This window comes from Ursus maritimus, unplaced genomic scaffold, assembly GCF_017311325.1.
Source record: "Ursus maritimus isolate PB19 unplaced genomic scaffold, ASM1731132v1 scaffold_2, whole genome shotgun sequence".
NCBI classification, from domain to species: domain Eukaryota; kingdom Metazoa; phylum Chordata; class Mammalia; order Carnivora; family Ursidae; genus Ursus; species Ursus maritimus.
Genome location: NW_024424452.1, coordinates 42,205,924 through 42,233,311, shown reverse-complemented (window position 1 = coordinate 42,233,311; position 27,388 = coordinate 42,205,924). Strand labels below are relative to the sequence as shown.

The 27,388-nt window shown below is 53.2% G+C and overlaps 1 protein-coding gene across 7 annotated transcripts; it reads left to right on the top strand.

Annotated features, from left to right (window-relative positions):
* Positions 1 to 31: 31 nt before the first annotated feature.
* Positions 32 to 24,290, top strand: FCRL4 (Fc receptor like 4). 7 transcript variants are annotated; one of them, XM_040635858.1, is made up of 11 exons: positions 32 to 280; positions 2,046 to 2,066; positions 4,651 to 4,902; positions 5,922 to 6,179; positions 6,479 to 6,763; positions 7,707 to 7,994; positions 14,357 to 14,470; positions 15,555 to 15,582; positions 16,500 to 16,600; positions 16,824 to 16,892; positions 24,094 to 24,290. In XM_040635858.1, the coding sequence occupies exons 1-11, from the start codon at positions 145 to 147 to the stop codon at positions 24,273 to 24,275; spliced, it is 1,734 nt and encodes a 577-aa protein (XP_040491792.1). In that variant the 5' UTR covers positions 32 to 144; the 3' UTR covers positions 24,276 to 24,290. The 7 variants fall into 7 exon arrangements, with proteins under 7 accessions (XP_040491792.1, XP_040491791.1, XP_008698987.2 ...); XM_040635857.1 differs by having other exon boundaries at positions 4,648 to 4,902; XM_008700765.2 differs by lacking the exon at positions 24,094 to 24,290 and adding an exon at positions 21,113 to 22,936 and having other exon boundaries at positions 4,648 to 4,902.
* Positions 24,291 to 27,388: the final 3,098 nt, after the last annotated feature.

Genomic DNA, 27,388 nt, shown 5'->3' with positions numbered 1-27,388 from the left:
TTTGAGGAGCTTTTCACACCAAGAGGTCAGAGCGGTACCTCAGGCATTCTGTTAAATAGTGACTTTTGTCATCTGGAGTCCCTGATACCGGTAACATGCTGCTGCTATTTTAAGAAAGATTCCTCCACTTCCCCCTTTCACTTCATGACTGCAGCGAGCCGTTCTCAGAAGCGCCTTGCCGCGCTCACTATGGGGCGCTGGGACCGGCCGCGCCAGCTGCTGCCCCCCGGGACCCTGGAGCCCGCTCCCATGCTCCTGTGGGCGTCTCTGCTGGTCCTCGGTAAGTGCTGGAAGGGGAGCCTCCACGCCAGGAGGCGCCAGGGCCTCTCCACGAGCAAAGGGCTTCCCCTGTGGGCTGCAGAACAAATGGATTCTGCTATTTCAGAGCCACAAAGAATGAACAAAGGGGAAGATATCAGTTGAATGGTAGGGTGGGAGGATTGATTTCCAAAAGTGCGTCCATCACTTGCTTTGAATTGCCACAAAAAAATTCCCCCTACTGCAGAAGTGGGCTTATTTTCCCATGTAAAAAAGTCCACAGTTCGGGGCTGCCTCGCTGGCTCAGTCGGTAGAGCGCTTGACTCTTGATCGCAGGGTTGTGAGTGTGAGCCCCACGGTGGGTGTCGAGATAACTTAAAAATAAAGTCTTAAGAAGAAAATCTACAGTTAGATTCAGTTACTCCTTAACCACAGATCACGAAGACTAGGCTGAAAGATGAACTGAGTCTGTGTGAATGTCCTATGTGAGCTGACGTAGAAATGAGCTTCTGCTGGGAAGAGCTATTCCTTCTCTGTATCCCACGATCGGCTCCGATCATTGCAGAAGGCATGAGAGGAGAAGAAAGAAGATGTTTTCCCTTGGATTATTCCCCCTGCTTCTGCACTGTTTGTCAATATTTGTCCGAGTGAGGCACTGATTTCCTAGTAGCTCAAACTAGGGAAACAGACCAGTCAGTCAGTTGTACACTAAATATTTATTAAGCATGTTTGTCTCAATCCCAGTTGCATGTCCAGACGCTAACTAAAGGAAGAGTTATTAGTGTGGCTGGCACAGCATGGGAACTCAGTAAAAGGTGATGAAGGGGGACACTGGGCACAGCACTGGGCAGCGGAAGGACATAGGGACGTGGAGGACAGTCTCTGCCCCCAAGAGCTGACCCTCTGATGAAGAAATCAAGGTACAAATGCAAGAGCATTTGACTTGAAGATACGCACAAAAAATTACACAGTACATCATAAGATAATGTGTGATAATTATTCATTCTTGCTGATAGTAATTAATAATTAATTGCTGAGCCCTGACTATGCTAGACAGTCTTCTAAGAATATCCCACATACTGATCTTTCCAACCTTCTAACAATCCATGAGCTGGAACTGCTATAAACCTCATTTTGCAGATAAGGGAGCCAAGGCACAGAGACGATCTCTTGCCTTAAGCTCCGTGTAGTGGCAGAGTCGGGATGCAAACCAGCCCGTGACATTGGGTCCGTGCTGTTCGTCGCTGCCCCTGCATGTCCAATTTCCAGCCCCAGGAAGCTGTGATCTCGGTGTTCTGAGCCTACAGACAGTGAGGGCACTGCAGCCCAGAGGCATCCTGGAAGACTTCGTGGAGGAAGTGGCTTTCCTTGGGGTGTCAGGGCTTGGGTATGACTGGACTTTTCTTGGTACTGAAGGAAACTAATGTTCCAGGCAAGGAGACAGTCAAGCCAAGTCAGAACAGCATCCACAGCATGGTTGTGTCTGACAAATAGTGACAGTGGCCATTAATGGAAGACTTACTAATCCAACTCATTGAAATAAGACTATGAGGTCACTTTTATGGTCCCTGTGTGACAGATGAGGAGAGGGAGGTTTGGGAGACTTCCATAGCTTGCCCAGCACTGGACCGCTCGGCTTCAGGCCTCGGTGGCCCTGGCTTCTTGGGGTGCCGGAGCTGGGCGCTCCTCTCCTGCCCTCGGATGGGGTGGGGCAGGCAGTGGGCTCCCTGGGCTGGAGGGCTCGGCTCCATGCCTCGTGCTGACCTCGGCCCTCACCTCTCTTGCAGCACCAGTCAGTGGACAGCTTGGTAAGTAAGTCCCCTTTTCCTTTTCTCGTTTACGTTCCTAGATATTCTAGTGACCTTCCTCTGTACGGAATGCTGGGGGCCTGGTCCCCACGTCCTCGTCCGGAGGACTTCAGGCAGGGCAGTGTCACCCTGTCCTATGACCCTGACCCTAGGAGCTGGGGAGTCACACCCTCGGGCCAAACCTGCCATTGTGTCAGGTGAACCTGGGGGGCCTGGGACACATGTCATGGAGGTCAGGGAGGGGTGTGTCCCCACCTGATGTGGGATGCTGGCCACCCTGACAGAGCGCACAGACCCTAGAGGGACGCTAGAAATAGGCTGAGACCACAGTGGGGTCAGGGTGGGGGCCCGGGGCACAAACAGCTCTGCTTCCCCACCTTCCCTGGCCCAACCCAGCAGGGGCACAACCCCATGCAACCATTCCACCCCAAACTCCAGCATGCTGGGTGGACATTTTCTTGCAATTAGCTCAAATCACGCAGCGTCTGAGCGCCCATCCTTGTGGGAGCTGTCCCCAGGTGCCGTGGTAATCCCTGAAAATCCGCTCAAGAGCACCGAGTTCATCCTGGGGGCTGCTTGCTGTCTTGCAGCCCCAGCCAGCAGGCGTGCGCTCTCCCTGCAGCTCCTGGCTCCACGGTCCCCCCCCATCGGTCCTGTGGACACAGACCATCTCCCACAAATCACTGCCCAACTGGGAAGAGCTTGTAACTTGACTGGAGTTTGCTAAACTCTCCAGGATGGAGAAATCAAATACAGAAAGCGTCTTAGATCAGCTGCTAGATGTGGTTAAGCTCGGAGCTCACGGACTCTGTCCCAGCCTCACGAGGCCCAGACACGCTGCGTCTTCTCATAGCACACAGCAGGGGCAGTTACGGGGACTGGGCGAGGAATCGGCTGCCCCCACCAGCAGAAGTTTCTCCTCCCTCGGGCACGAGACCTGCAGCCCGGTGCCCACTTCCCATCCCAGATGCTTCCAGGGAACGCAGACAGTGGGGATTTCTATTCTCTCCAGGAGAAACATGACTCCCTGCTCACTGGGAACACGGGATATTCTGTACAATCCTCTAAAGAGAGAAGGAGAAAGTGTGCAGAGACCCATAGCTGCTTCATCTCGAACTAGCGTTCAGGTTACTCTACGACTTCTGCCCCAAACACAGGGAGGGCATTTCCTTATATTTGGGTGTCATTGAAAGATCGGTGGGGCATTCTTGCAGACAAAGGTAAGAATACTTCAAGTCTCAAGCTTTAAAAAAGCAATCATTTGTAGGTCCTAAATGCAGATAATCCTCCCGGTCTGAGCATCAAGGTACCAAAGAGGAAACACACCTCAAGGGATTCCACTTCAAATTTTATGGTAAATTACATACCCCCACAATTGAGATTTTAGTTTTGAAAAATAAAATAATGCAAATGGAAATAATCTGGCTTATTTTCTGCTTCACAGAATTTAGACGACCACAGGCAATTTGCAGAACACGTTGAACTGAATATTGATTTTTTTTTAATGGGGCAGCTGCCCCAGCCTCAGGCATCCTGACGGCTCAGGGCAGGAAGCTGGGGGAGGCAGGTGGCCCCTGAAACTGTAAGGGAGCTCCCCCAGCCCCCACCCACACCTCCACCGTGCTTTGCTCCTTTACTGCAGGGGCGAAGCCTCCCGCAGCACCTGCAGCCCCGGCCCCTCCAGGCTCTGTTCCCCTGACATCCCCTTACCCAGAACTGGATCCGTGGCCACTAAGCCAGGATCCGAGGGGGCGCTTTCCAAACCCGTTCCCTCGTCCAGCCGTGCGCGTGCCGTCAGCCTGTCCACACGCGGGTCATCGGCGGGCTGGACGGCGGCGACAGGGGGCAAGGTGTGGAGAGCGCTTCCAGCAGGGAGTGACATCTCAGGAAAGAACCACGTCTGTCCTCCTCCGTGTATCACTGGGGCCGGCCAACTAAACAGACGGGCTAGATGAGCAGAGATGTGTGTCGCCTTCTCTCCGGGGCACAGAACCGCAGGCCAGGGAGGCGTTAGCACTTGGGTGGGCTTACCATCTGGGCAGGGAAGGGGCTGGGACGAGGGCACTTTCGGGAATGGCAGCCGCGGTGTGTGACAATGTCTGTCGAGTCCCTGGTGATAAGGGTCAGCGGCTCGTGGCGGGTCCTGGGGAGGTGACTTATCCTGGGGGCCTTTGGGGAGGCTCTGCTGTTTGGCAGGTACGGGCGTTCAGAATCCAATATGTATACATGAACCCTATTCTGGAACACCCTCAACTCAAACTAATTTTTTAGGCCACGGTGGCATGTCCTCGATGTCTCCAGTGACCGAGCCCAGGGGGCGGGAGTCCGGAGGGATGTCCCTGAGGGCCGGGCCCACACGCTGCCCTCCCACGGTGACTGGGGCCTGCTGGGGTTGTCCCCTCAAGGCCAGCCTTCTCCTACAGACCACGGAGTGGCCACGGCTCTCCCAGGAAAGGCGGATGCCGCTGGAGAGCCCGCAGTCCTCCCGGGGTGGCTCCGGGTCCTCAGTCCGTCCCACACAGACGACCGTGGTGTGGGCCGCAGGGGTCTCCGTCGCAGACGCTGTCTCTTCCTTCCTCAGCAGCTCTCCCCAAGCCCGTGATTTCCCTCCATCCTCCATGGACCACCGTCTTCAAAGGAGAGGCCGTGACTCTGACTTGCAACGCGTCTCGCGTCCACGCAGCAGAGAACATAAAAAGGTACTGGTGGTACCTTGGGGCACAAACGCTACGTGAGATCCCAGGAAACACCCTCAAGGCCCGTGTCTCTGGAACATACAAGTGCCAGATCCAGGGCTCGAGCCCAAGTGACGGCGTGAGCTTGATCTTCTCTTCAGGTGAGCGAGGGGGTGAGTCAGTTCAACTGAGAAGCGGTTCAGACCCGAGGTCCTTCCTGCTGCTCTAACCCTTGACCTCCGTCGGCTTCGTGTCCCAGTGTTTTTCAAACTACTGTTGACATTAGAGTTTCATCATCTAACGTTAATCAGCAGGCCTCTCCCTGGGTGTTTACACAGAGGAGGAAGGAGCTCGTTTTCAGGGATTCAAAACTGAAGCCGCCTTAGCCCCGGCCCTCCGGGCAGGCACGGCTGCCGCAGGAGAAAGCATATGGATATGAACGCACTGAGCACCACGCAGGTGTGAAAAGTGGCCTCGGACAAGAGTTCAGAGGAGGGGAGTGTCCTCATCAGGCCTGTGTCCCCACTTGTCCTGGCGCCTGTCCCTTCTCTACTCCTACTTTCCTGCCTCAGGGGCACCCCTCTCTTCCTGTCCTGCTTTGCCTCCTTCGCAGAGAATAGTTTGGACCACGGCACGGCCCTGCGCTGGGGGAGAGGCAGTCCTTGGACAGGGGGACAGAACTGACCTCTCGCGCGGATCTGAAGAGCAGGAGAATGTCCGCACAGGACCCCATTCCCGGTCCCTTGCCCCTGGGTCTGTGTCTGACGATAGGCCTGGCTGCAGGTCGAGCCCCAGCACGTGGTGGTGACACTTGCTAGTCTGTTCCCTCAGGGTGACTCCCGCTCTGGGACCCGGTGAGCAGGCTGGTGGCGATCCTTAACTGTGTTCAACAATGTCGGAGTGTCCCTCACATCCCACTCAGCTCTCCATGCCCACGTTAGAATCCGCACGCTACGAACCCGTCCTTGAGTGTGAAGCAGGCGTTGGTTGGTGGGTTTGGGACTGACTTACAAATGGCATGTGAAGCAGGTCCTAAGGTTTTGGCAGGAAGAGTGAGCCTGGGGCAGGAGCCTCAATCCTGTGCAAGAGAAAAGAGAACCAGTCGAGCCTCATGAGCCGAGCTGCATGGAGGAGGGGGATGTCTGTCGCTGACAGGCTCTTGTCTCTGTGTGCTTTCCAGACTTGCTCATCCTTCAGACTCCACACTCCGTGTTTGAAGGTGACACGCTCACTCTGAGATGCCAGGTGAAGGGGAGAGAGAAACTGGCCGCTGTGAAATACAGCTGGAATGGGAACGTTATCTTTACCTCTCGCAACAGCCAGGATCTTTTGATACCACAAGCAAGTTTGAACAACAGTGGCAATTACCAATGCATTGGATTTCTGGAGGGAAATCATTACACGTATCGGTCAAATAACAGAATTATTAAAATTCAAGGTAAACCCTTCATTTCATATAGATTTGCTGAGTCATGTCAGGGTGGGAGCTGGGCATGATGGGGGATCCGTACGTTGATGCCCCAGCTCTGGGTAACAGGAGACATAGGTCCTCCAGCAGACACAGCGAGCAGGGTCATTTCACTGGGACCTGGGGAAGGACAAAGGGATAGCGGGGTCGATGAGTCTCTGTCTTGCTGTGTGTCTGTCTGAAGTTCTCTAGGACCAAGAAGTCAGGCCTGCCCGTCCCAGGGCTCTAAGTACCGCATTCTGAGAACGTGGTTTACCTCTTCTCTCCAGAACTATTTTCACGTCCTAAGCTGGAAGTCACACCGCCCCAGCCTACGGAGGGCGGCCCTGTAAACCTGAGCTGTCAGACAGAGCTGCGCCTCGAGCGGTCGGACACTCTGCTGTCCTTCATCTTCTTCAGGGACCCCGGGGTCATGCTGTCGAACTGGAGCAGGTCCCCAGAAGTCCAGCTCACAGCCATCTGGAGAGAGGACTCGGGGTCGTATTGGTGTGTGGTCGCAGCAGTGGTCCCCAGCATCCGCAAACACAGCCTCCCGCTGCAGGTCCGCGTGCAGGGTGAGTGTTGGAGAGCAGGCCGAGAGCCGGGGCGGTGGCACCCTCCCCAACGGCTCCCTGTGGCCCGGTGCAGGGAGGGACTGCCCAGCACTGATGGATTTTGTCATCCTGATGGACGCAGGCTGGCCCTGAGAAGTCAGGTACTATAACAAAAGAAATACGGGGCTCCTTTCCACCACCATCTTTCTAAAAACTCAGACTTCCTTTGAAACTCCAGCACCTCGAAATGGTAGAGGTGGTTCGTGAAGTCAGATATGACAGTTAGGGAAAACAAACAAACCCCAGAAAACACAGTGCCCTGAGCTGACACCTTCTAGAAGGCCAGATCATGGGGCAAACTATTGAGGAGATAGGCCTCAGCCCCTTCCTAACCAATAGCAGCAAATAATGGGCGTGCCCGTTGCGTGCAGTGCACACGAGAAGGACACACAGGTAGAGATAAATACGGTAAGTATCATCTTGTCTCAGGTACCAAAGCAGGGCTCCTGGAAATGGGTGTCGTCCAGCCCGGTGCCAGACCTCTCTCTGCCACCGGTCCCTGCAGAGACTCCAGACGGCCAGCTAGGACATCAGACAAAACTCAAAGGCTTCTTCAGGCAGAGCCAGTTTTTCTCTCCTGGGGCCCCATGTGTCAGGATAGAACTACTGCATTTGGCGATGTTCTAGGTCCGAACTCCACAGTCTACAGGCTACAAAGCCAGCCCCTGCTGGAGTGTATCTTCAAGTCACATAAAAAGTGGCCCCGTCCAACATACCAGCCCTGCCTTCCCCACATAGACCCTCACCGGCCCTCTCGTGCTCACACGGGTGTCCCAGTGTCTGGAATGCTCCTGGAGACCCACCCCGCCCTCACCTGCCCTCTCCTGTTCGCGCAGGCGTCCTGGAGTCTAGAATGCTCCTGGAGACCCACCCCGCCCTCACCTGCCCTCTCGTGTTTGCGCAGGCGTCCCGGTGTCTGGAGCGCTCCTAGAGACCCAGCCCCAGGGGGGCCGGCTGCTGGCAGGGGAGCGTCTGGTCCTCGTCTGCTCCGTGGCTGAAGGCACAGGGGACACCACGTTCTCCTGGCACAGAGAGGACACGGGGGAGCGTCTGGGCAGCAAGCGTCAGCGCTCCCGGAGAGCAGAGCTGGAGATCCCCGCTGTCGGGGGGAGCCACGCGGGCCGCTACTACTGCACGGCGGACAACGGCCACGGCCTGGCCCTCAGCGGGGCCCTGAACGTCACTGTCACAGGTGAGATTTAGTCTCCGTGGACCTTGTTCATGCTCAGCGTTCTCAGGTTTTGGGGGGCATGGCCAGACCGCCTGGGGATTCTCCTCTTTCTGGCTCCGTTTTGCCGCCTTCCATGGCGATTCGCAGTTTCTTCGCGCAAATATTAATACTCAGGTTACAGCGAGGTTTGCCAGTGAGGGAGTGCTGGCCAGGAGCCTTTTCACACGCTGGAGATGACCGTACATGTCTGTACTCTGACCCTTCATGTGTTGATGTCAAAGGGCAGCGTTAGCCAGTTAACCGTGCTGCAGGGTCCGCGCCTTTCCGTGACTCATCACGGCACATCCACCGTCCCTGCGAGCCCGACGCGGCCATCCTGCAGGCCTGACAGCCTCACTGCCCAAACCGTCCTCTCGCCAGGAAGCCTACGCATACGGGGAGCTGACACGGAGCCCAGTCGCCTGCGCTGAGGGGACAAGCTTTCCGCTGGGTCGCATGGTTCTGGCCTCTGCCTTTCCCTCCCTCTGTCCCCAGAAAGCCACACAGGCCAGGTTCCCATGCAGCCCTTGGGGCTCGGTTGAGCTTCAGTCCCATCTCCTTAGGGCTCGGTCGCACCCCTGGCCTGTGACAACGCTAGCTCTCACTGAGGGGCTCCAGGGAAGCAGCCGCCCGCGCTCCCTTGCAGGGAGCTCCTCAGGAGAGTTACCGCCGCTCGCTCCCTCCGCTTCTGTTCCCTCTCAACGTGTCAGCACCGGGCTTGCCTCCTGCCGCCAGAGTCCGTCAGGTGAAGATCTCCTGTCCTCCACGATGCTAACGTCAGTGGCACTGTTTCCACTTCACGTGACCCGTCGCCAGCTGTGGACACCACTGGCCCTCCCTTGCCTCTTGGACCACGTTCCTCCCTGACTTCTCAGACACAGCTCACTCTTGCGCCTCTGCCCATTCCCCAGACACGGCTTCCAGGCTCCGTCAGTAGGTCGTCCCCAGATCTCCAGCTCTGGACATGGGGCGCGTGGGTCTCTGTCCTCGGACCTCCCCGTCTGTGCCCACCGTCTGCATCGTGTCATCCTGTCTCGTGACTTTAAATGCACACCTTAGTGCTATGTACTTAGGACTCCTGACATCCGCCGACAGCCCAGACCTCTAGTTTGAACTCAAAACCGCTGCATCCAAGCGCTTAAATCAACTGCTCCACAGGAATGGCTAATTGCCATCGTAAACGTAATTCATCCAAACCCAAAGTCTCGATTTTCACCCCAAATCCATTCCTGCTTGGAGCATCCCCTGGGTAAGTGTAAAACCCCACTCTTCTACTCGTTTGGCCAAAACTCGGGGCATCGTTCTTGACTCTTCTTCTTATTTTGTTTTCTACATCGAATCCACCTGCCATTCCTGCTGGTTCTACCTCCAGGATACAGTGAGGATGTGACTCATTTCCCCCACTTCCACTGCCACCCCCTGACCCGGGCCACCAGGGTTCCTCCCCCGGGTTACTGCCGTGACACCCTCACTGGCCTTCTGCTTCACCCATTGCTGCCCACGGTCTGTTCCCAGGGCAGCATCAGAAGGAACCTCTAAGTCATGTTCTGCACAAAACCTTTTCTCCCTTGGCTTGCCGTCTCCCTCGGAGTGACAGCCATCATCCTCAGTGGCCCCCAAGGCCCTGCTGCTCTGACCTGAGCTCTCTCCTCCTTCCCCTCACCTCCTCCACCCTAGCCACCATGGCCCCCGTCTCTTCCTCAAGCCTTCCAGTCATGGTCCCACCTCAGGGCCTTTGCACTGCTCTTTCATGATATCCTCATGCTCGCCTCTCACCTCCCCCAGGAGTCTACTCCCCTTTTTAGGGAGACCTTCTCAAACCTTACCTGTTTAACACAGGAGCCCTTTGCACTCCGTCTCCAGAACCCCCTGGATTCTTCCTTGAAGCACTTATGCCCCCCTGCCATGCCATGTCTGTGTCCCTCCCACTCCCCCCATAATCACCGTATGAAGGCAGGTCTTTATTTTGACCACTATCGGATCCCCGGTGTCTGAACAAGGGCTTAGCCCGAATTAGGCATTCAATAAATGTCTATTGAATGAGCGAATTTTACACATGTCATTTTATGACCGTAGTAAAAATCCCAGAAGGCAGTGGCATCTCCAATCTACAGACAAGCAGTATGAAGCTCAGAAAGTTTGGTGACATGCACGCGGTCACAAAGTGTGAACCTCCACACGTTCAGTCCAGAGACACAGAGACCTCTGTCAGTCCTCCGAAGAAATCTGCACAGTCAAGTTGCCGCGTCCGCCGTGCTAAACAGGCAGAGAACGGGGCCGTCTCTGTGAGCGCTGAGCCCTGTCGGAGCCGTGACCCTGAATAGTCGGGGCAGCAGCCGTGGGAAGGGGCTGCTACACGGGCGGCCCAGCTGCTCTGCCGTTTTCCCCTCAGCTCCCTCGAGGCGAGTCCTGTGACCAAGGGGGCCCTCCCCAGGCCCAGCTTCCCACCAGGGGATGCCACGGGACTGTCTGCCTCTCACTCTGGAGATTTCTCAGCGAACAGCAAGAGTGGGTGCAATCCCCAGCACGGAAGGGCGGAGACCGAGCCCAGTGTCATGTGGATGGCATTTCAAGAGGGAGAAGAGGTTAGCAGAGCTCCGAGCTGCCGGGGGGGGCACCCCCCTTCCAGACGCACCGGCCCAGAAACCCAGAGGGGCTCAGAAGGCGGGAGAGCTGCTTCCCCATGAAGGAGAAGGGGTACTGGAAGGGAGTCCTTGGGGAGCCCAAGGCTGCACTCCCTGAAGAGGGCAGTGAGGCGTCTGTTGGAAATGCACCCCTGAGTGTGAAGGCGTTTCTCTTCCCTTTGGAGTAAAGGTCAGTAGAATGCGTCCCCCTCCCATGCTCCGGGCGGCCAGCTGGCTGCTCACACCATCACTGGGCTGGCTTGTGCGACTTTGCAGGGCAGATGTCGTCCTCTGTTAAGGAAACAGGTGATCTCGGACGTTAAGCAGAAGTCAGGGAGTCCGCTGGCACATGGTAGAGCAGGAAATTTCTCACTAGATTTTTTTTATTCATGGACCTCATGCAAAATCTCTGTGCTCAGAAATGGGAGAATTTCTAGCGGCAGAGAAACTCTGCAGTAGCCTGGAGTACCAGGCTGAGGTGGGCTGTCTTAGCTCCTGTGGTTTTAACAACAGAAATTCATTTCTCACAGCGCTGGGGGCCGGAAGTCTGAGATCAGGGTATCAGTGTGGGCAGGCTCTGGTCGCTGGTCACGCCTTCCTGCAGCAGGGCTGTGCTCACACGGCAAAGAGCGGAGAGAGAGAGGTGTCTGGTGTCTCTTCTTGCAAGGACACTGATCCCATCAGGAGGGCCTCATCGAAACCTGACCTCCCAAAGGCCCCATACCCAAAACCGGCCACTGGGGGTTAGAGCTGCGGCAGTGCATGGATTTGGGGGTAGACACAATTCGGTCCCTAGAATGGGCCAGCGTTGGCCGGGGTGGTGCTGTGTGGGAGCAGGCCTACCGTGTGGGGGTGTCCCCTGAACGGATCAGCAGGGAGCATGACGTTCCTGAGGGCTTAGGGCTCAGTGTGAGGGCAGCAGAGAAGAGCTAATACATAGAAACAGCACGCACTGCAGGCCAGGAACGGTTCACCGCCCTTCACGTCCATTAACTCCCTGAATCCACCATGCACCCTGCCACCTTGGCTACCGTCCTCCCCCTGTTACAGGTGAGGACACCGAGGCACAGGGAGTTAAGTATTTTTCCCTGGCCACACAGCTAGGACGTGGAGGATCCGGGATTTTAACCAGCCAAACTAGTTCTAGAGACTACACTATTCTCTTTTTTCTCAACTACTTTGTTGGGATATAATTGACATACAACATTGGTAAATTCAAGGTATACAGCTTAGTGATTTGCTCTATGGCTATTGTGAGAAATGATTACCACGATAGGGTTAGTTACCCGCCGTCACCTCAGGTGATCGAGTGTGAGTGTGTGCACACACGTGTGTATGTGTGTGCACACGCGTGTGCATGTGCGTGCGGTGAGAACCTTTACGATCGACTCTCAGCACCTTTCAAGGGTAGGACACAGTGTTGCTAACTACAGTCACCTCGCTGTGCATTATGTCGCCAGAACTTACTCCTCCCCTAACTGGAAGTTTGTGACCTTCGACCAATGTCCCCCCATTTCCCTCACCCCCAAAGTCCCTGGCAACCACCAGTCATTCTGTTTCTATGACTTTAGTGTTTCTAGGCTCCACGTCTAAGTGCTCTGACAGTATTTGTCTTTCTGTCCTACTGATTTCACCGAGTACGATGTTCTCAAGTTAAGGGCATGTTGCTGCAAACGGCGGGCTGGCCTTCTCGTGGCCGAGTAGATCCCATCATATGTGGACCTGAGGCTGCACCGTACTTTCCTGATCCGTGTGTCCATTGCTGGACCCTTAGGTTGTTTCTGTGTCTCGGCTGCTGGGAATAGCGCCGCAGTGAACATGGGGAGGCAGATGTCTCTTCCATGTAGTGATTATTTTCTTCAAACACATCCCCAGAAGTGAGATTGCTGGATCACATAGAAGTTCTGTTTTTAACTTTGTGAGGAAGTCCATCTTGTTTTCCACAGTGGCTACACCAGCCTAAGATCCCACCAACGGCACACAGGGTTACCTTTCCTCCAGTCCTCGCCACACTGGTTACTTCTCGTCATTTTGGTAATGGCCATTCTAACAGGTGTGAGCTGATATCTCGCTGTGGTTTTGATTTGCATTTCCCCAACGATCAGCGATGCTGAGCCCCTGGTCATGTGCCCATTGGCCACTCAGATGTCTTCTTTGGAAATCTTTGCAACTCTATTCATTGGCCACATTGGTCTGTACTTTTCTCACGTGTCCTTATCTGACTTTGGGTGATGCCGGCCTCATAAAATGAGTTTGGAAATGTTCACTCCTTTTCAGTTTTGTGGAAGACTTTGAGGGGATTGGAGTTAATCCTTCTTTAAGAGTTTGGTAGAACCCACCAGTGACACCGTCTGGCCTGGGCTTTCTGCGGTGGGAGGGCTTATTGCCGAGTCAATCTTCTGCTCATCACTCGTCTGTCTGATCCTCACGATTCAGTCCTAGTGTTTGTATGTTTTTAGGAATGTACCCATTTCTTCCAGACTCTCTTATTTGTTGGTGCATAACCGTTCTGTACCTTTCAAACTAAGACAAATTTCAAGTCCTTTCTCCAGAGTAGACATTTCTCCTAGGAGATAGGGTTACCAGGAAGAGGGAAGATTTGTCCTCCGCTCCTTGAATCTGGAGGCTCAGGGACCCTGTGTGTGGCTGACTCTGATTTTGCATAGGTAGTTGCCCCAGAGGCAATCGGGAAAGAGTCACTCTAGGACACAGCAGCCAAACTGCTCTGTCTGTGGATCTGTCCTGGGCGCTCCTCTCCTCTGGTTCAGCTGTCCTGGGGGGGAGGCTGGGCTCGTGGTCTACAGGCAGAACCGCTCATAGGTCAGACATGGGGTTTGTTGATTTTGTCAGGGAGGGGAAGCGTGGAGACAGAAATGTCAACAACGGCCAGTTCCCTCAATGGGAATTATCAGTGGTGGTGGTGTTCTGACACATGAGTGTTCTCCGTGGAATTCTGTGGCGCTGGCATCCGATGTCTGAATCCGGTGTCCCTGGGGACCAAGGATCTGCATGAAAAGCACCTCCACCCCCTATTCTCTGCCCTCTAGTCCACGTTTGCCTTTTCGCAAATGTGTTTATGTGCTTTTTGTCTGCCTGCCCTCCCTGGACTATGAACTTGGGGAGAGCAGGAACCTGTCCTGTTCACTGCTCCGTCCTCAAGGCCTGGCCCATGGCAGGACTCAGTAAATGTCCACTTAGTGAATGAATGGATGGATCAACCGAATGCAGTCTCTTGAATGAGAAGATAGGAGAACAGACCCAACAGGAAATCAGGAACCCCGGAGCTGAATGTGTCGCTCCCTGCAGCTTCTGTCCCCCTCGGAGCTCCCGTGAGGTTGGAGATGGTGCTGTGTCCCTGTGCCGCCCCAGTATGGTTTTTTAATGGTGCTGCTGGTCCCATGAGTGCCGACCCTTCACACCAGCGTCGTCACATCTTCCCAGGTGGCCTGGGGAAATTCCCAACAGCCCAGATTACCAGACTATGGGACATATGGAGAGAGAGAGAGTCCCTCAAATGCTAATTTTTGAACCGAGGTCGGCGGGTCCGCGGAGGGAGCTGGCTGCGTTCTCTGCCACGGCCCCCAGACCCTCAGCCTGCACGTCCTGCCGGAGACAGAGTCTCATCCCGCCACTCAGGCTCAGGACCCCAGCCGCGCTGAGGACGGGTGCCAGGGCATCACGGCCCTCTCCCCGGGGCTCACGCAGGCTCTTCCCCCTCAGGCACTTGGAGGAACAGAGGCGGCCTCATTGCTGCAGGAGCCGCTGGGGGGCTACTCAGCTCTCTTCTCCTGGCCGTGACCCTGTGGCTTTACCGCCGGCACCAGCGGAAGTCAGGTTTGTGCTCTCTCTTACCCTCTTCTAGAGGCCGCGCCCTGTCCCTGCCAAGCGCCTCGGTCACCAGCACGCTCACCGTTGTCCCCCTCAGCACCGCAACACCCACAGACGTGCACCTTCACGGAGGGGGTCTGAACAGATGCTGCGATTGACGGCTGCTCGAGCTAGCTGGGTTCACTAAGGAAGGAAGTACAGTTTTTTATGTAAAGTTTTAAAAACTTAATCCAAAGGGTGTCCCTGGGCAATTTTTTGGCTCATACAGACTGGTCAACTACACACTGCAGCTCATCCTAATTCCTCCATACATGGGCAGTCACAACATGTCACCGGGCTCTGAGAAGGGGAGCTGCTTAATCGGAATCTTTCCTCCTCCTCGGAGACTTCCCGGTGCCAAAGCCTGAACCCGCCATCCTGTGCTCCAAGGGCAGGGGTCCCCAGGGGCCAGTCTGCCAGCTCCTCCCCTACCTGGGGGAGAGCCGTGCTTCCAAAGGCTTCTTGCCTGGGCCCAGATCAGGCTGGTTTCTGGTGCCAGAGAGCCTCATGTGGGGAACGGGCACAGAAGCTGTCCCGGCTCGAGAGCAAATACCCACACCCTCCAACTCTGTCTCTTGGTTTCAATCGGTTCAACTCAGCCCATCACCTTGTTCTCAGCACCGTCCCTGTGCCCTGCATGGGCTGCGCTGGACCTTGAACGACGAGCCTTCTCAGCGGGCCGGAGCCGGAGCCCAAGGCTCCTCTGGGCTCGACCATGGACGCTGCTCAAAGTCCGCCTGCAGCCCCTCACTGCTCTGCCTGCCACACTGTCTGGTCCTCCTTAGTGTTTCTTGAGGTGTGCCATCACAGCCTTGACCCTCACTCAAGTCTCAAGTGATTGCATGTTTGACCCAGAAATGTGCAGCCCTGCCCCCAGCAAGTTATACGCTTTGTTCCATTGTTCTCCAGATCATTTTCCTAAAAATCTAGGACTGGCTGCATGTTTAAATTGACTTTTTCTGATGACCTCTCTAAGGCAGTTTCCGTGTGTGAACTTTTTGAGATCGAGCTCCCTCTGCTGACACAAACGTGCCTTTGCTTTGTTTTGCAGGAGATGGTTTCCTGGGAAACACAGCCAGGTGAGGCCTCAGCCTTGTGTCTTCCAAGAACAGAATATGCAGAACTGTGGGTTCACACAGTTAGGTCAAGTCGTGTCTCTCTGTCCCTGTGGCTAGGTGCCCGCATTTTCACATCCCTTGAAATGACCAAAATCACAACTTCTAGAACCTTCTAATAGTTTCTATCATGGATTTTGCAGGTATTTAGATCCATTTCTTATTTGAAATTTATCCATTCATCCAAATGGGTGATACCAAAGATTGTAGGTTTTCTAGGTGGACACACATATTTCTGGCACAGCTGGCACTCTCGTCAGACAACGTGTTGCCCTAACTACATGCACGACGACCCTGCCAGATTTTCCAGGGAAGTCTCGGTTTCTAATCGTTTTCTTCTGCCCCACACCTGCACATACGCTCCTCAGCTTTGTGTCTTTAACTTTGGTTTGGAAAACATGGTCCTCGACGATCTACGTGGCTCAGTCTTGGGTTGTAGCCAGTGACTGGAACACAGATTGTGTCCAGTTTCTTCTTGAATTGTCCAGGCAGGACAGTGTGACCACACGGAGTCACCAGCTCCGGGGGTCAGGCGAGGTTGTTTAACCAATTGAGAGTGAGATGGTTGTAACTAAGATGTCAGAGAGTGGCCAGCCTCCTTCCCCGGCAGCCGGCCTGTATCGTGGTCCTAGGATTGCTCTCATAGAACAGTCTGGCTCTATATGGGCCTACTGAAGGTCCAGTTAAACCATTCCCGGTCCTGGTCCCCTGCCATCTGCTGACCCCTCCCTCCCTGCTTCCCTGCCCTGCTATGCCCCTTCCTCCCTGGGTCCCTGGTCCCCTGCTTCCCGCTGACATCCCCCGTGCCCCTTCCTCTCTGACCCTCCCACTGCTGTGCCTCGTAGCCGTTCAGGATGATCGTGTGTTTCCCTGTGTCGCAGGCGCCGTCCCGCCACAGGCCCGGGAGAGACCGCCTGCGCCGGGTGCCCTGTCCCCGTGGAGCTGCGGCAGTTGTACGGGAAGCAGCAGTTGTACGGCAACGGTGAGGAGCCCCGTAGGGAAGCCGCTCCCGCTGGAGCCAGGGAGAGAGAATGTGCTCGAGGCCTGGCGACGGCCTGGTCCCCTTACCGTATCCCAACCCAGACCCGCAGGAAGGCACCGCTTCATTCTGTGTCCGAGAAGCGTGGGGAGGAGGCTTTAGAAGAGGCGTGGGCAGCACATTCCTCCGACGGGGGCGGCTGGAAAGTGCGGTTTCTCTTTCGCAGTGCCCCCCGGAGAGGGAGACTTGGTGTATTCCGAGGTCCAGGTTATTCAGCTAGGACAAGAAGGGGCAGGTAAGTCCCTGGGAAAGATTCTGGCGGCAAACTCTATGCCTTCATTCAGCGCGTGTTTTGGGAGGATGGGCTACGGGCCAGGTGCTGCGGGAGGGACGCGGACGCAGCCAGCGAACAAGGCAGACAAAAACCCCTGCAGCAGTGCTCAGGTTCTAAGGAAAGGAAAGAGACGCTAAGAAATGCATCATGTAGCTTTGCTGATGATCAGAGCAAAAACCGAACACCCTTCTGATCGGTATCATGATTGTGAAGGTCTGTGTATGAAAATTTTTAAGGTTTATTTATATATTTGAGAGAGAGAGAGAACACGCACGAACGGGAGGGGGAGGGGCAGAGGGAGAAGCAGACTCCCCGCTGAGCAGGGAGCCCCATGCGGGACTCCATCCCAGCGATCATCCCAGTGTTGAGGTTTACAAGCCACCTACTGTGTGGTGAGAACATTATAGACACGTGTTCACATAATGTCTATTTACACATAGACAGATGATCAGTCCATCTAAACAACCCCGTGTAACCAAGACACTGAGCAAGTAAGGCCGGTGACCCCATTACAACTGTGGTTCGCACTGTTTCTTGAAACTTTACTCTGTAGGAGATCTCCCCGGCACATGGGATGGACATCTTGGCAGCACAGGCTTTTCAACACGTTCCCCGATCTCTTAGGTAGCGGACGGCAGGTCCCGCTGTATGTCACAGTCTCAGTTCAGCAACTAGAATGCTTAGCCCGCCACTCGGTCAGGCAGATTTCAGAATGGGCGCTGGCGGGGGCAGGAGGACAGGATGGAGCTGGCTTCTCTGTTTCTGTGGCTGGCCTCCCCTCACTGGCCTGAAGGGTGCTGGGGACCCGAGCGGGGAAGGACGCGCTCAGCTGGTGCTTGCGAGCTGGCGTCCACCTGTCTGGCTGGCAGGTGCACTCTGCCTGCCGCTCCTTCGGCACGGAGGGCCATCTCTAATCCCCGCAGGTGTTTGTGGCCCTTCAGTGGCCTCACCCCCCCCCCATCACTCACATCCAGCGTCCTGCTGCTGGAGTTCCCCTGGTACCCGTGGCCCTATTGGACAAGGCCCCCTTGGCTACATTCCTGTCCTCTGTCCAAGCTGGGCCGCATCTGTCCATGGGGACGTCTGGGGATTCAGGTCCGTGCTGCCTCAGCAATGTTCTGATAATACCACCAGCTGCGAGTCAGTGCTCTCAACCCTCTAGACTGGTGGCTCTCAGATATTTTCTTGTTGTCAGCCAGTGTGGACACGCACACACACAAGTACTGATGCGTAACTGAAACACAAGTTTTATAATTAACCTTAGTGCGATGCACTCAAGTTTCTGTTCTCCTCAAATTGATTGCTTTAATCAGATTTATTGAGTTATAACCTACATACAGTATAATTCGCTGATTTTAAATGCACAGTTTAATTAATGTTAACAAATGTGCCCGGTCCCAGACCCACCACCACCTTCAAGATGTTTCCAAAACCCCGGAAAGTCCCTTCCTGCCCCGTTGCAGATAACTTTTCCAGCTCTACCTTGACTGCCATTGACCCACTTTCTGTCCCTAGAGCTTTGCTTTTCTACAGTCTTGTGTAAATAGAATCAGATGTAACGTGGTCTCTTTGTCGGGCTTCTTTCCCTTAACATAACGTTCTGCAGCTCCTCCCTGGTCTAGCATACTGTAGGCAGCTCACGGCTTTTTCTGACATGGAAAAAAGCTGTACATTTTTAGTATATACAAGTGGGTGATTTGAGGATAAGTAGATGCCAGTGACGCCATCAGCATCATCGAGGCCACAGCATAGGTATCGTCTCCTGAAGTTTTCTTCCACCCCCATTATTACTATCTGTGTGCGTGGTTACAACACTTAACGTAAGATCGACCGTCTTAGCACATTTTAAGGATACAATACAGTATCATTAGCTCTCTGGTGGATCTGGCGGATCTATAGAACTTGGTCATCTTGCATGACTCAGACTTCGTACCCTTTGACCATTCCTTCCGTTCGCCCTCCCCAGGCCCCTGGTTACCACTGTTCTGTTGTTTGTTTCTATGAGCTTGACTGTTTTAGATTCCACATCCAAAGTGAGCACATACAGTATTTTCTTTTCTGCGTCTGGCTTATTTTATTTAGCATAACATCTTCCGGGTCCATCCACGTTGTCAAAATGTCAGGATTTCTTTTGAGGCTGAGTAATGCTCCACTCCGCGTGTGTGTGTGTGTGTGTGTGTGTGACATATTCTTTCTCTATTCATCTGTTAACGGACTCAGGTTGTTCCCGTGTCTTGGTGACTGTGAATAATGCTGCAGCAAACACAGGGTACAGATATCTCTTCAAGATCCTGACGTCAGTGTCTTTGGGTCTATGCCCAGGAGTGGGGTTGCTGGATCATGCGGTAGTTTATTTTTAATTTTTTGAGGACCCTCCATATTGGTTTTCTGCAAAGGCCCACCCTGTCTTACACTCCCACCAACAGCACAGGAGGGCTCCCTTTCCTCCGCATTCTTACCAACACTTGTCATCTCTTGTCTTTTTTTTTAATTTTTTTTATTATGTTATGTTAGTCACCATACAGTACATCATTAGTTTTCGATGTAGTGTTCCATGATTCATTGTTTGCGTATGACATAATGACAGCCATCTTAACAGGTGTGAGGTCACATCTCATGGTGGTTTTTGTTTGTGTTTCCCTAGTGATAAGTGATGTTGAGCACCTTTTCAATATCTGTTGGCCATCTGTATGTCTTTGGAGAAATGTCTATTCTTTGCCAATTTTTTAATCAAGTCAGTAGTAGTAGTATTTTGGCTATTGAGTTGCATGGGTTCCTCATATATTTTGGATATTAACCCCTTATCAGATATGTAGTTTGCAAATACGTTCTCCCATTTCATAGGTTGCTTTTCCAACTATGGCACCTCACTTAGGAATTTAAAATCCCCAATATCTTTGTGCCCCGTGGAAATTTCAATTGTAACCTGACCTTGAACTTCTTCCACAAGTGATGTAAAACATCGTTGCTCCCAACGATCACGAAGCCCGCGAAAAGCAAAGCTGAGACCAAGTCTTCCGTCTTGTAGTTGCTGCTTACAGAGCCCATCACTATATTTGACCAACACGAATCACTGCTTTGTCTGTCTCTTTGCCTTGTCAGCCGTCCCCACTAACTGAGAGCCTTTGAATGGTAGACTTAGAACTGCCTCCACGTTGTTTGGGTTAACTGAACGCATCTTATGGAGTCTTGATCACTTACTATTCTCACTCTTTCTTTGATGTATTTGTCAAAACACCATTGAAGCTGAGCACACTGGTGGTGGGAGGACTAGTTCATTTCAGGTGCTTTATGTATTAAAGACCTACAGGCAGATATCCTCCCCAGTTCCTTGAGGTCTGTGTGAAGCCCCTAAAACCGTATGCAAAGCTCCACGTGTATGACTGGCATTCTGGGAAGAGCNNNTTCTATCACACCATTAAAAAGATCTGTAACCCTGAAAGGTTGATGGTAAGAATATGGTGATAAAGCAAGGAGCCCCAGTTATCCCAGAGGTATCTTTTCGTTTTGGCTCTGTCTCCCTAAATCACTACGTGGCTCTGATGTTTCCATCCTGTTCCCTGAGACTCTTCATTTCTAACATGTAGGGTCTGGTGAATCCCACCTGCTAACCTTCCCTCCCACGGAGCTCTGTCTCTAGAAGACCGTGGAAATAAACTAAGACCTAGAACACACTAACGTGAGAGAGCGTTCTCCCATGGGCACACAAGTGAAGAGCTCTCATGGAACTTGCTGAGCAAGCAGGGGGGTGCTCTGAGGTTGGAGTGAGCTGGAGGTGCTGTAAGTTAGGAGAGGCAAAAGTTAAAACAGAGAGACATTCTATGTCAACATCTGGCAAAGGAAGGGAGCAAGGTTTCTTGATGTGGTAGTGAGGAAGGACCTTACAGATCAGGGGAGCTTATAAAGAAGTTGCAGAGGGCTGGACTAAGAAGTGGTACAACAGAAAATCACATGTGCCATAGGACACGTTGGGGGTCAGGGTGTGGGAAACATAACCACGAGTGGAAAATGTTCAGTGGCTCCCAGCCTCTGGGGGAAAACATGAAGCCTATTCTGAACGGGTCATGATGCCCACAGTTCAATGAGGCCCTTTCCCTCCATAGCCAGCAGCTCCAGAACATCTCTAGAAGACAAAGTGAGTATCAGTCCCTGACGGTTTTCTCTCTCACTTCTACCTCCAGCCCCATCCTCCCTCTCTCTTTCCAGTTCTTCTATCTCCTTTCCACCCCAGCATGCCTCAGTTGTCTACTCTGCAGTGAAGACACAGCTCCCACAGGACTCGGCTGGAGAGGTCAGGTCTCAGGATGAAGATGCCACGGAAGGTTATGAAAATGTCCAATTTGCATGACTTGTCCCTGATCCAAAGCCCCCAGCTCAGTGCTGTCCTTGGGGTTCCTGGACTGACCAGCTAGTTCCAGCGTGCCAGTTCTTCTTGCCCACGTGCACTCATGTCCGGGACCCCTAATGCACTGCTCTGAAGTGGTGATGGGGCGGCCACTGAGGTACTTGCTCAAGTGACCAGAGTACACGGGTGAGACAAGACCCTGCACACCTGCTCTGAGCCTAACCTGATGTGTTCCCGAGGGTCTGACTGAGGGGAAAGGAAGAAGGGGGGAGAAGTACTCCTGTTGGAAAACCAGAAGCACAAATTTTGGCAAATTGGAATTTGCACGTAGACATGACTGAGTGACTCAGGTCTCCGCTCAACGTTGTCTCCAACAACCGTCCCACTGGGGATCATCTGTATCTGTTGGCTTGACTATGAGAGGTGCCCACGTCCTTCCCACACGATGCCCAGAGCCACCCCTCCTTCTTATGCTGTTTATGCTGTCGGGATTCAGTCGCAGACTAAAGAATCCACTGCAGTGGTTTATAGAGAGAAGAGGGTCAGGTACTTTACACAGTCGTCTGAAGAGAAGCAAGCTCTAGGCTGAGCTTCCAAAACCAAAAGCGAACCAGGTTAATGTTATTTCGAAGATTTCTAACATTAGAGAAAAGAAATTTAAAAATTAAATTAAAAAATTAACAGCCATAAAAATCTAAATTTGAGGTGGAAGTATCAGCATAAGCTGATGTCAAACCCTGCTTTTTAAAAAAAAAATTTTTTCCTAGGTTTGTCCACTGAAAAGGCCAGAAATAATTAGCAATCTGAGAGCAGTGAGCACCTTTCCACGGGTTGTATTCTCCAGATGCTATTTCCCCACCATCAAATAGTTGATGTGGGAATAAATAATTCTTCCAATAAATGAAGAAGGAAAGAAAGAAACAGAAAACCACTGTTTTGACTGGGTAATTCCTGGGACACCTACTGATTAGAGTATCATCAAAAACCAAACAGCCCAATATTCTGTGCCTCCTGATGCAAGCATCCAGTGCCACCTACAAAGTATTCGTGCCCCAAATATCAAAACTGAATCCCATCATGTTTCTAGACCCAACCACCAGCCTGCAGGGAGTACGTGGAACTACAGCACAGCGCCGCGAGAAGCACCACGGGACTGCATCCGCCCAACCCGCACGGCGGCACCATCGCAGGACAAATGACCCGGTTTCTTCAACAAATGGGGGAGGGAAGGGGGATGGGAAGCCTATAAACTCAGTGAGACTTGACGCACATCAACCGAAGGGATGGCTGGCCTTGTTTGGATCCTGACTCAAACCAAGTTAAGAAAAATACCACTTAGGAAATTCTAACGGAAATTTGTACACCAATGTTAAGAAGTTATTGCATGGTTTGGATATAAGTGATACTGTTATAGTTATGTTTTATTTTAAAATAGAGTATTCATCTTTAAGAACTCATGCTAAGGTATTTGCGGATTAAATGATACAACCTTGTTTGAAGGAACCCAGCAGGCACAGGGTGGGTGCGATGAAATGGGGTTGGCCATGTGTGTACCATTTCCGAAGCTGGGTGACAGGTACGTTGTGGGAGGAAGGGGTTTTGCACTAGTCTCTGTTTTTGTATGTTTTTAGTTTTCCACAATAAAGTACTAAAATATCCATATCCAGACACTGTCGCAATCCGTGACCGCCAGCACCCCGACTCTGGTGGAGACCCCCTCGTCTATCACATGGGGGGTTCGCTGTCCCCTTGTGGTGTCTTTCCTCCATACCCCCCCCCATTCCTAGCATCGTGGTCACGTGCTCAGACCCTTGCAGTGGGTTCTCATCTCCCCTAACGTGCCCACAATGCTCCACTGACCTCCCTCCTGGGCCTCCCGGGCCTTGTCTCCTGCTTCTCTCCCCCTCATCACTGAGCTGCAGACACTGCTCACACCAGGCAAACGCCCCCCTAGAGCCTGCATGGAGAGCTCTTCCCCCAGATGTCCATCAAGGCCTGGAGGCCTACCCTGAATCACATGTATTTTGGAAACTGTTATTCCCCGTCTTCAGCACTGCTCATCCCCTTATCCACCCCACTTCGCTTTTCCCCCATAGCACGTCACTTCAAAACATACTACAAAATTTACTTATTTATTACACTTCTTGTAACAGAAGGAAAGTTTCATAGAGATGACACCTTCTGTGTTTTCTGCTCATTGATAGAGCCCGAGCACTTACAATTGTGCCTGGTACACAGTAGGTGCTTAATAAATACTTTTTAATGAATAAATGACCTAGTTCATTGAAGAAAATCCTGTCCTCCCTGTGATGGGTGAGATCCGATGTAAACAGTCTACCAGGACGTAGCAAGCTGACCCCGCAGGGGTCTTCCACGCTATCAAAGGCTCAGGTTTGGCCCCGTGTCTGCCAGTGGCCAATCTGGCCTTGGCAAGCCTGTGTTTTATAACCGAGCCCGGACGTCACCTCTGCACCCCGTCAATGCCACTTCATATGCAGTGCACCCTCGAGCAAACACAGGGGTCTCGGCGGAAGGGGCGGACTGACACGCAGCCCCGGCAGGTTAGAGACCCCCGTCCGCAGCAAGGCCTGGGCAGCTCTCACACAGGACACAAATGGTCTCCTACTCTGGGCCCGTTCGCACAGCTTGCCCCTAATCATCCCGATGTGTTCTTTCCCGACCTGCAACCACATGGCCCCTGCTCACGGGTTAGAGCGGACCGGCCTCTGGGTAAGTCGTCTTGCAGGCAACGCGGGCTGAGGGGTGTGCGGCCGGAAGCCCTACTGCCCACAGAGCTCTTCTTCACCCTCCTTCCAGGACGCACCTCTCCCGCGGATGCCGGTAGATTTAAACCACAAGAGACTTCTTTGTCGACCAGCCACAGGAAGCTCACCGCCAGGCCACCACTGCTGGCTGAGAGCAGCGCGGGACAGCGGGGCAGGTGCCAGACCGCCCGGACACCGCGTCTGCCTGCTCGTGGAATCGGCCTGGACACATAGCAGCTCTCGGTCAGCAGGTCAGATGACCTCCAGCCCAGGTCTCTGCTGTGTCACCAACCACCCGGCCTCGTGCGACCCGTTTGAGTTTTCTCAAAATAAACGGTAGTTACTTGCAAAGGGCATAAGTTTGCTTCAAAATCCTCAGGTCATCGAGGGCTCTTCCCCACGAAGGCTCGCTGCAGACTTCAGCCAGCATCCCCGTCAGCCACAGCACGTCTGCACCCTTCGGGTACGCTGGGTCATAAAATCCAGAGACACACTGATTGTGCTATAGCCGGGACAGACGAGAGGCGCCTTGCTTGCCCAGGGCCACTCAGACACGCAGCTTTATGGGTTCTCCAGTGATGGAGTCAGAGCAGGGCAGCCCAACGTGACATGCATTGCCTCCCACAGCCAGTGGCCTATCCAGGGTTGGGCTTCTCTCTGAAGAGAACGGGAGCAGCCACCAGCCTGCGTGTGAAAGGACGTGTTCAACATGTCACCGGGGTGGGGGGGGACAATTGCACTGCGAAACCCAGAAGGGGAGGGATTGCATGTCCCAAGAATTAAAAGAATTTACCAACGTGTAACAGTCCAAACCTGGATATTTTGCCGAGGCTGGGAAACCAGGGAGAGAGAAGATGATTTATCTGGGGCTCAGTTAACAGGATTTGGCACACTTGCCAGGGTCCGGGTTCGCCGCACGGGGACGAGCCTGCACGGTGGTCCTCACTGGCTGCTCTGTTGGTGGGACAGACTTTACTGTCACTCTGCGGTGGCCCGGGATCCGTGAAGTCAGGGTAACAGCAACCCCTTGGTGTAACGTAGTGCAAGGATTCGGGATTTATGCAGATGAGGTTGGGGAAGTGGGTTTGTCGTGTTCGCCCCACTCACGTACACCTGACGACGTCTCCCAGGAAGGCCCAGAGGACACTGCTTTGCACACACAGTGCAGAAAAATACACATGAGGACAATCCAAACCTCTCTGAAAAGCGTCCTAGAACTAGGCCCGGGACAGAGGAGAAGATACTGCTTCGGAAGTGGGCTCCCTGACCCCGACGGGTCGGGGAGGCAGAGCCCCAGGAGGGCACGGCTCGTAGGAGAGCAAGCAAGGCCGGAATGGTCATCAGAACCCCGCGGCTGACCAGGACTTCAGATCACGGGACCGGAGGAGGCAAGCAGGCCCCACCTGTGTCACTGAGAATGTCTGGAACTGGCTCGAATCAGACAAGTGTGTCATCGCCACCCCATCTTTTGTGCTCTTTGCTACATCAGCCAGGGTTCAGCGGCAGACGACAGAATCCACCGCAGCTGATGGACGAGGAGAGGGATTTAATATCAGGCATTAGGGGAAGGCTGCAGAGTGAGCCTCTAAGGCCGAGCAGCTCCCAGAGGCAAACCGCTAGCAGGCGGGCAGGAGAGCAATCCCCCCCCTCCCCACAGGCACACAGCAGACTCACCATCAAGGGGCCTCTGTGGCTACCGGGGAAGCTGCTGTAACCAGGGGAGCCGGGGGGGGGGGGGGGCGCTCTCCCNNNNGTGCCACAGATGGGGACAGCCTGCTCGGCACACAGCCCCCTCTGGTTCCCCTCCATGTTGCATTTCACAGGCCAGGATTTAATTTTCCACATTTGTTCTCCCAAAAACTTCTTTGAGATTCACATTGGCTTTCTCAAACCCTAGCCTAAACTTTTTTTTTTTTGAAGAATTTTGAGTGCTTTTGACACTTACTTGCCTTTCCACTTGAGTCCAGGTGGAAAGTTCACCTCGATGATCTCTACGCCCCTTCCAGCTGTGTACCTGGTGACCCCATGGGCCACACCATTGGCCTTCAGCTCACATGAGCTCCATCCCCGTTTCTTGCTCATTATGTTTAATAAAATCTAAAAGGCTGAACTTGAACTGGAGAAGAAATATGAAACAGTCCCCAGCCAAATGTCAGTTCAAGAGTTTCAGAAAGAGGAACCCCAAGATAAATATATCGTTTATGTTTATGCAAAAATGTGTTGGGTCTTCGGACTTCCCAGAGGCATGGAAAAATAACACCTCAAAAATTTACATAAGCTGGAGGGTGGGGGAAGGCCTCCAACTGGTTGGCTTCTGTTATTGTCTGGTTTAAAAAATGAGAGTTTTCATTAGGAAAGGAAGTCAGCTCACCTGCATGGGGCCCTCCTTCCCCGAGAGCACAAGAAGCCAGTGCTCCCCCCGGGGGCTGCTCAGGACCACAGATGAGAGAGCAGGGTGCGGGGCAGGGATGTATACACCTGTCGGGGCCCAGTGAAAAAGGGAAATGCAAGACCCCTTGCTCAAAAGGCAAGGGAAAAAAGTGTTGTTCGAAGTACAGAAATATAAAGCTTCTTCCTTTTTCCCATGGTCTCTGCCTCGATTTGTCATGATGTTTTTGCTATTTAATTCTTAGTCATTCTAAGAAGAGAAAAAATAAAATTTTAAATCATTACTGTGAATCTTATTGTTCGTCTTTCTATTTTAACTGCAAATATAAGAGCATTTCCTGCATCTGTGCAATCACTGAAGTCAGACGATTTGCATCTCGTAGCTGATGCACGCACATGCATTTGGTCTTATGAGAGCCGTGGAAATGCGGGGAAACAGTCCCTCGATATTTTGCATTCATCTCTTCCTATGTGCGCCTGCTGCCCACACTCCGTGCCCTTGGGAAGCTGGGAAGGAGGGAGGTCTGGAAGGTAAAGGGCTGCACACAGGCTCCACCTTCCTCTCTCCTCCATGCCATTTCCAGCCTGAGAGATAAGCTAACACAGGGAAGCCACGGAAGGAGGCACAAGCAGGTTTCCTTGTTGTTCGAGTCTCTTACTGTGTTCAAAGCCAAGTTCTGGTTGGCTTCTCAGGGACGTTAGTCATCAATGTAATAATACGCTTGCTTTTCTCTCACTCTGGGCTTCGCTGACTCACACACCCTGTGGGCCCACCTGGAGTTGTGTGTTCTGAGGCCCCGGGAATGTGTTTGCGGACGGGCAGCGAGGAATGCGGGCACGCGTGTGGCAGGGATTTCCTCTGCCCACGTGTCGACTCCACAGTCCCATCAGACTTCATTTGCAAAACACAGGTCCAGGGGCGCCTGGGTGGCCAAGTTGGTTAAGCATCCGACTCTTGT

Excerpts from the sequence above, each read along its gene's own strand:
- FCRL4 (XM_040635857.1), top strand. The coding sequence starts at position 145 with ATGACTGCAGCGAGCCGTTCTCAGAAGCGCCTTGCCGCGCTCACTATG. Across the intron at positions 281-2,045 it reads GGCGTCTCTGCTGGTCCTCG|CACCAGTCAGTGGACAGCTT; the intron begins GTAAGTGCTGGA and ends CCTCTCTTGCAG. Across the intron at positions 4,903-5,921 it reads GAGCTTGATCTTCTCTTCAG|ACTTGCTCATCCTTCAGACT; the intron begins GTGAGCGAGGGG and ends TGTGCTTTCCAG.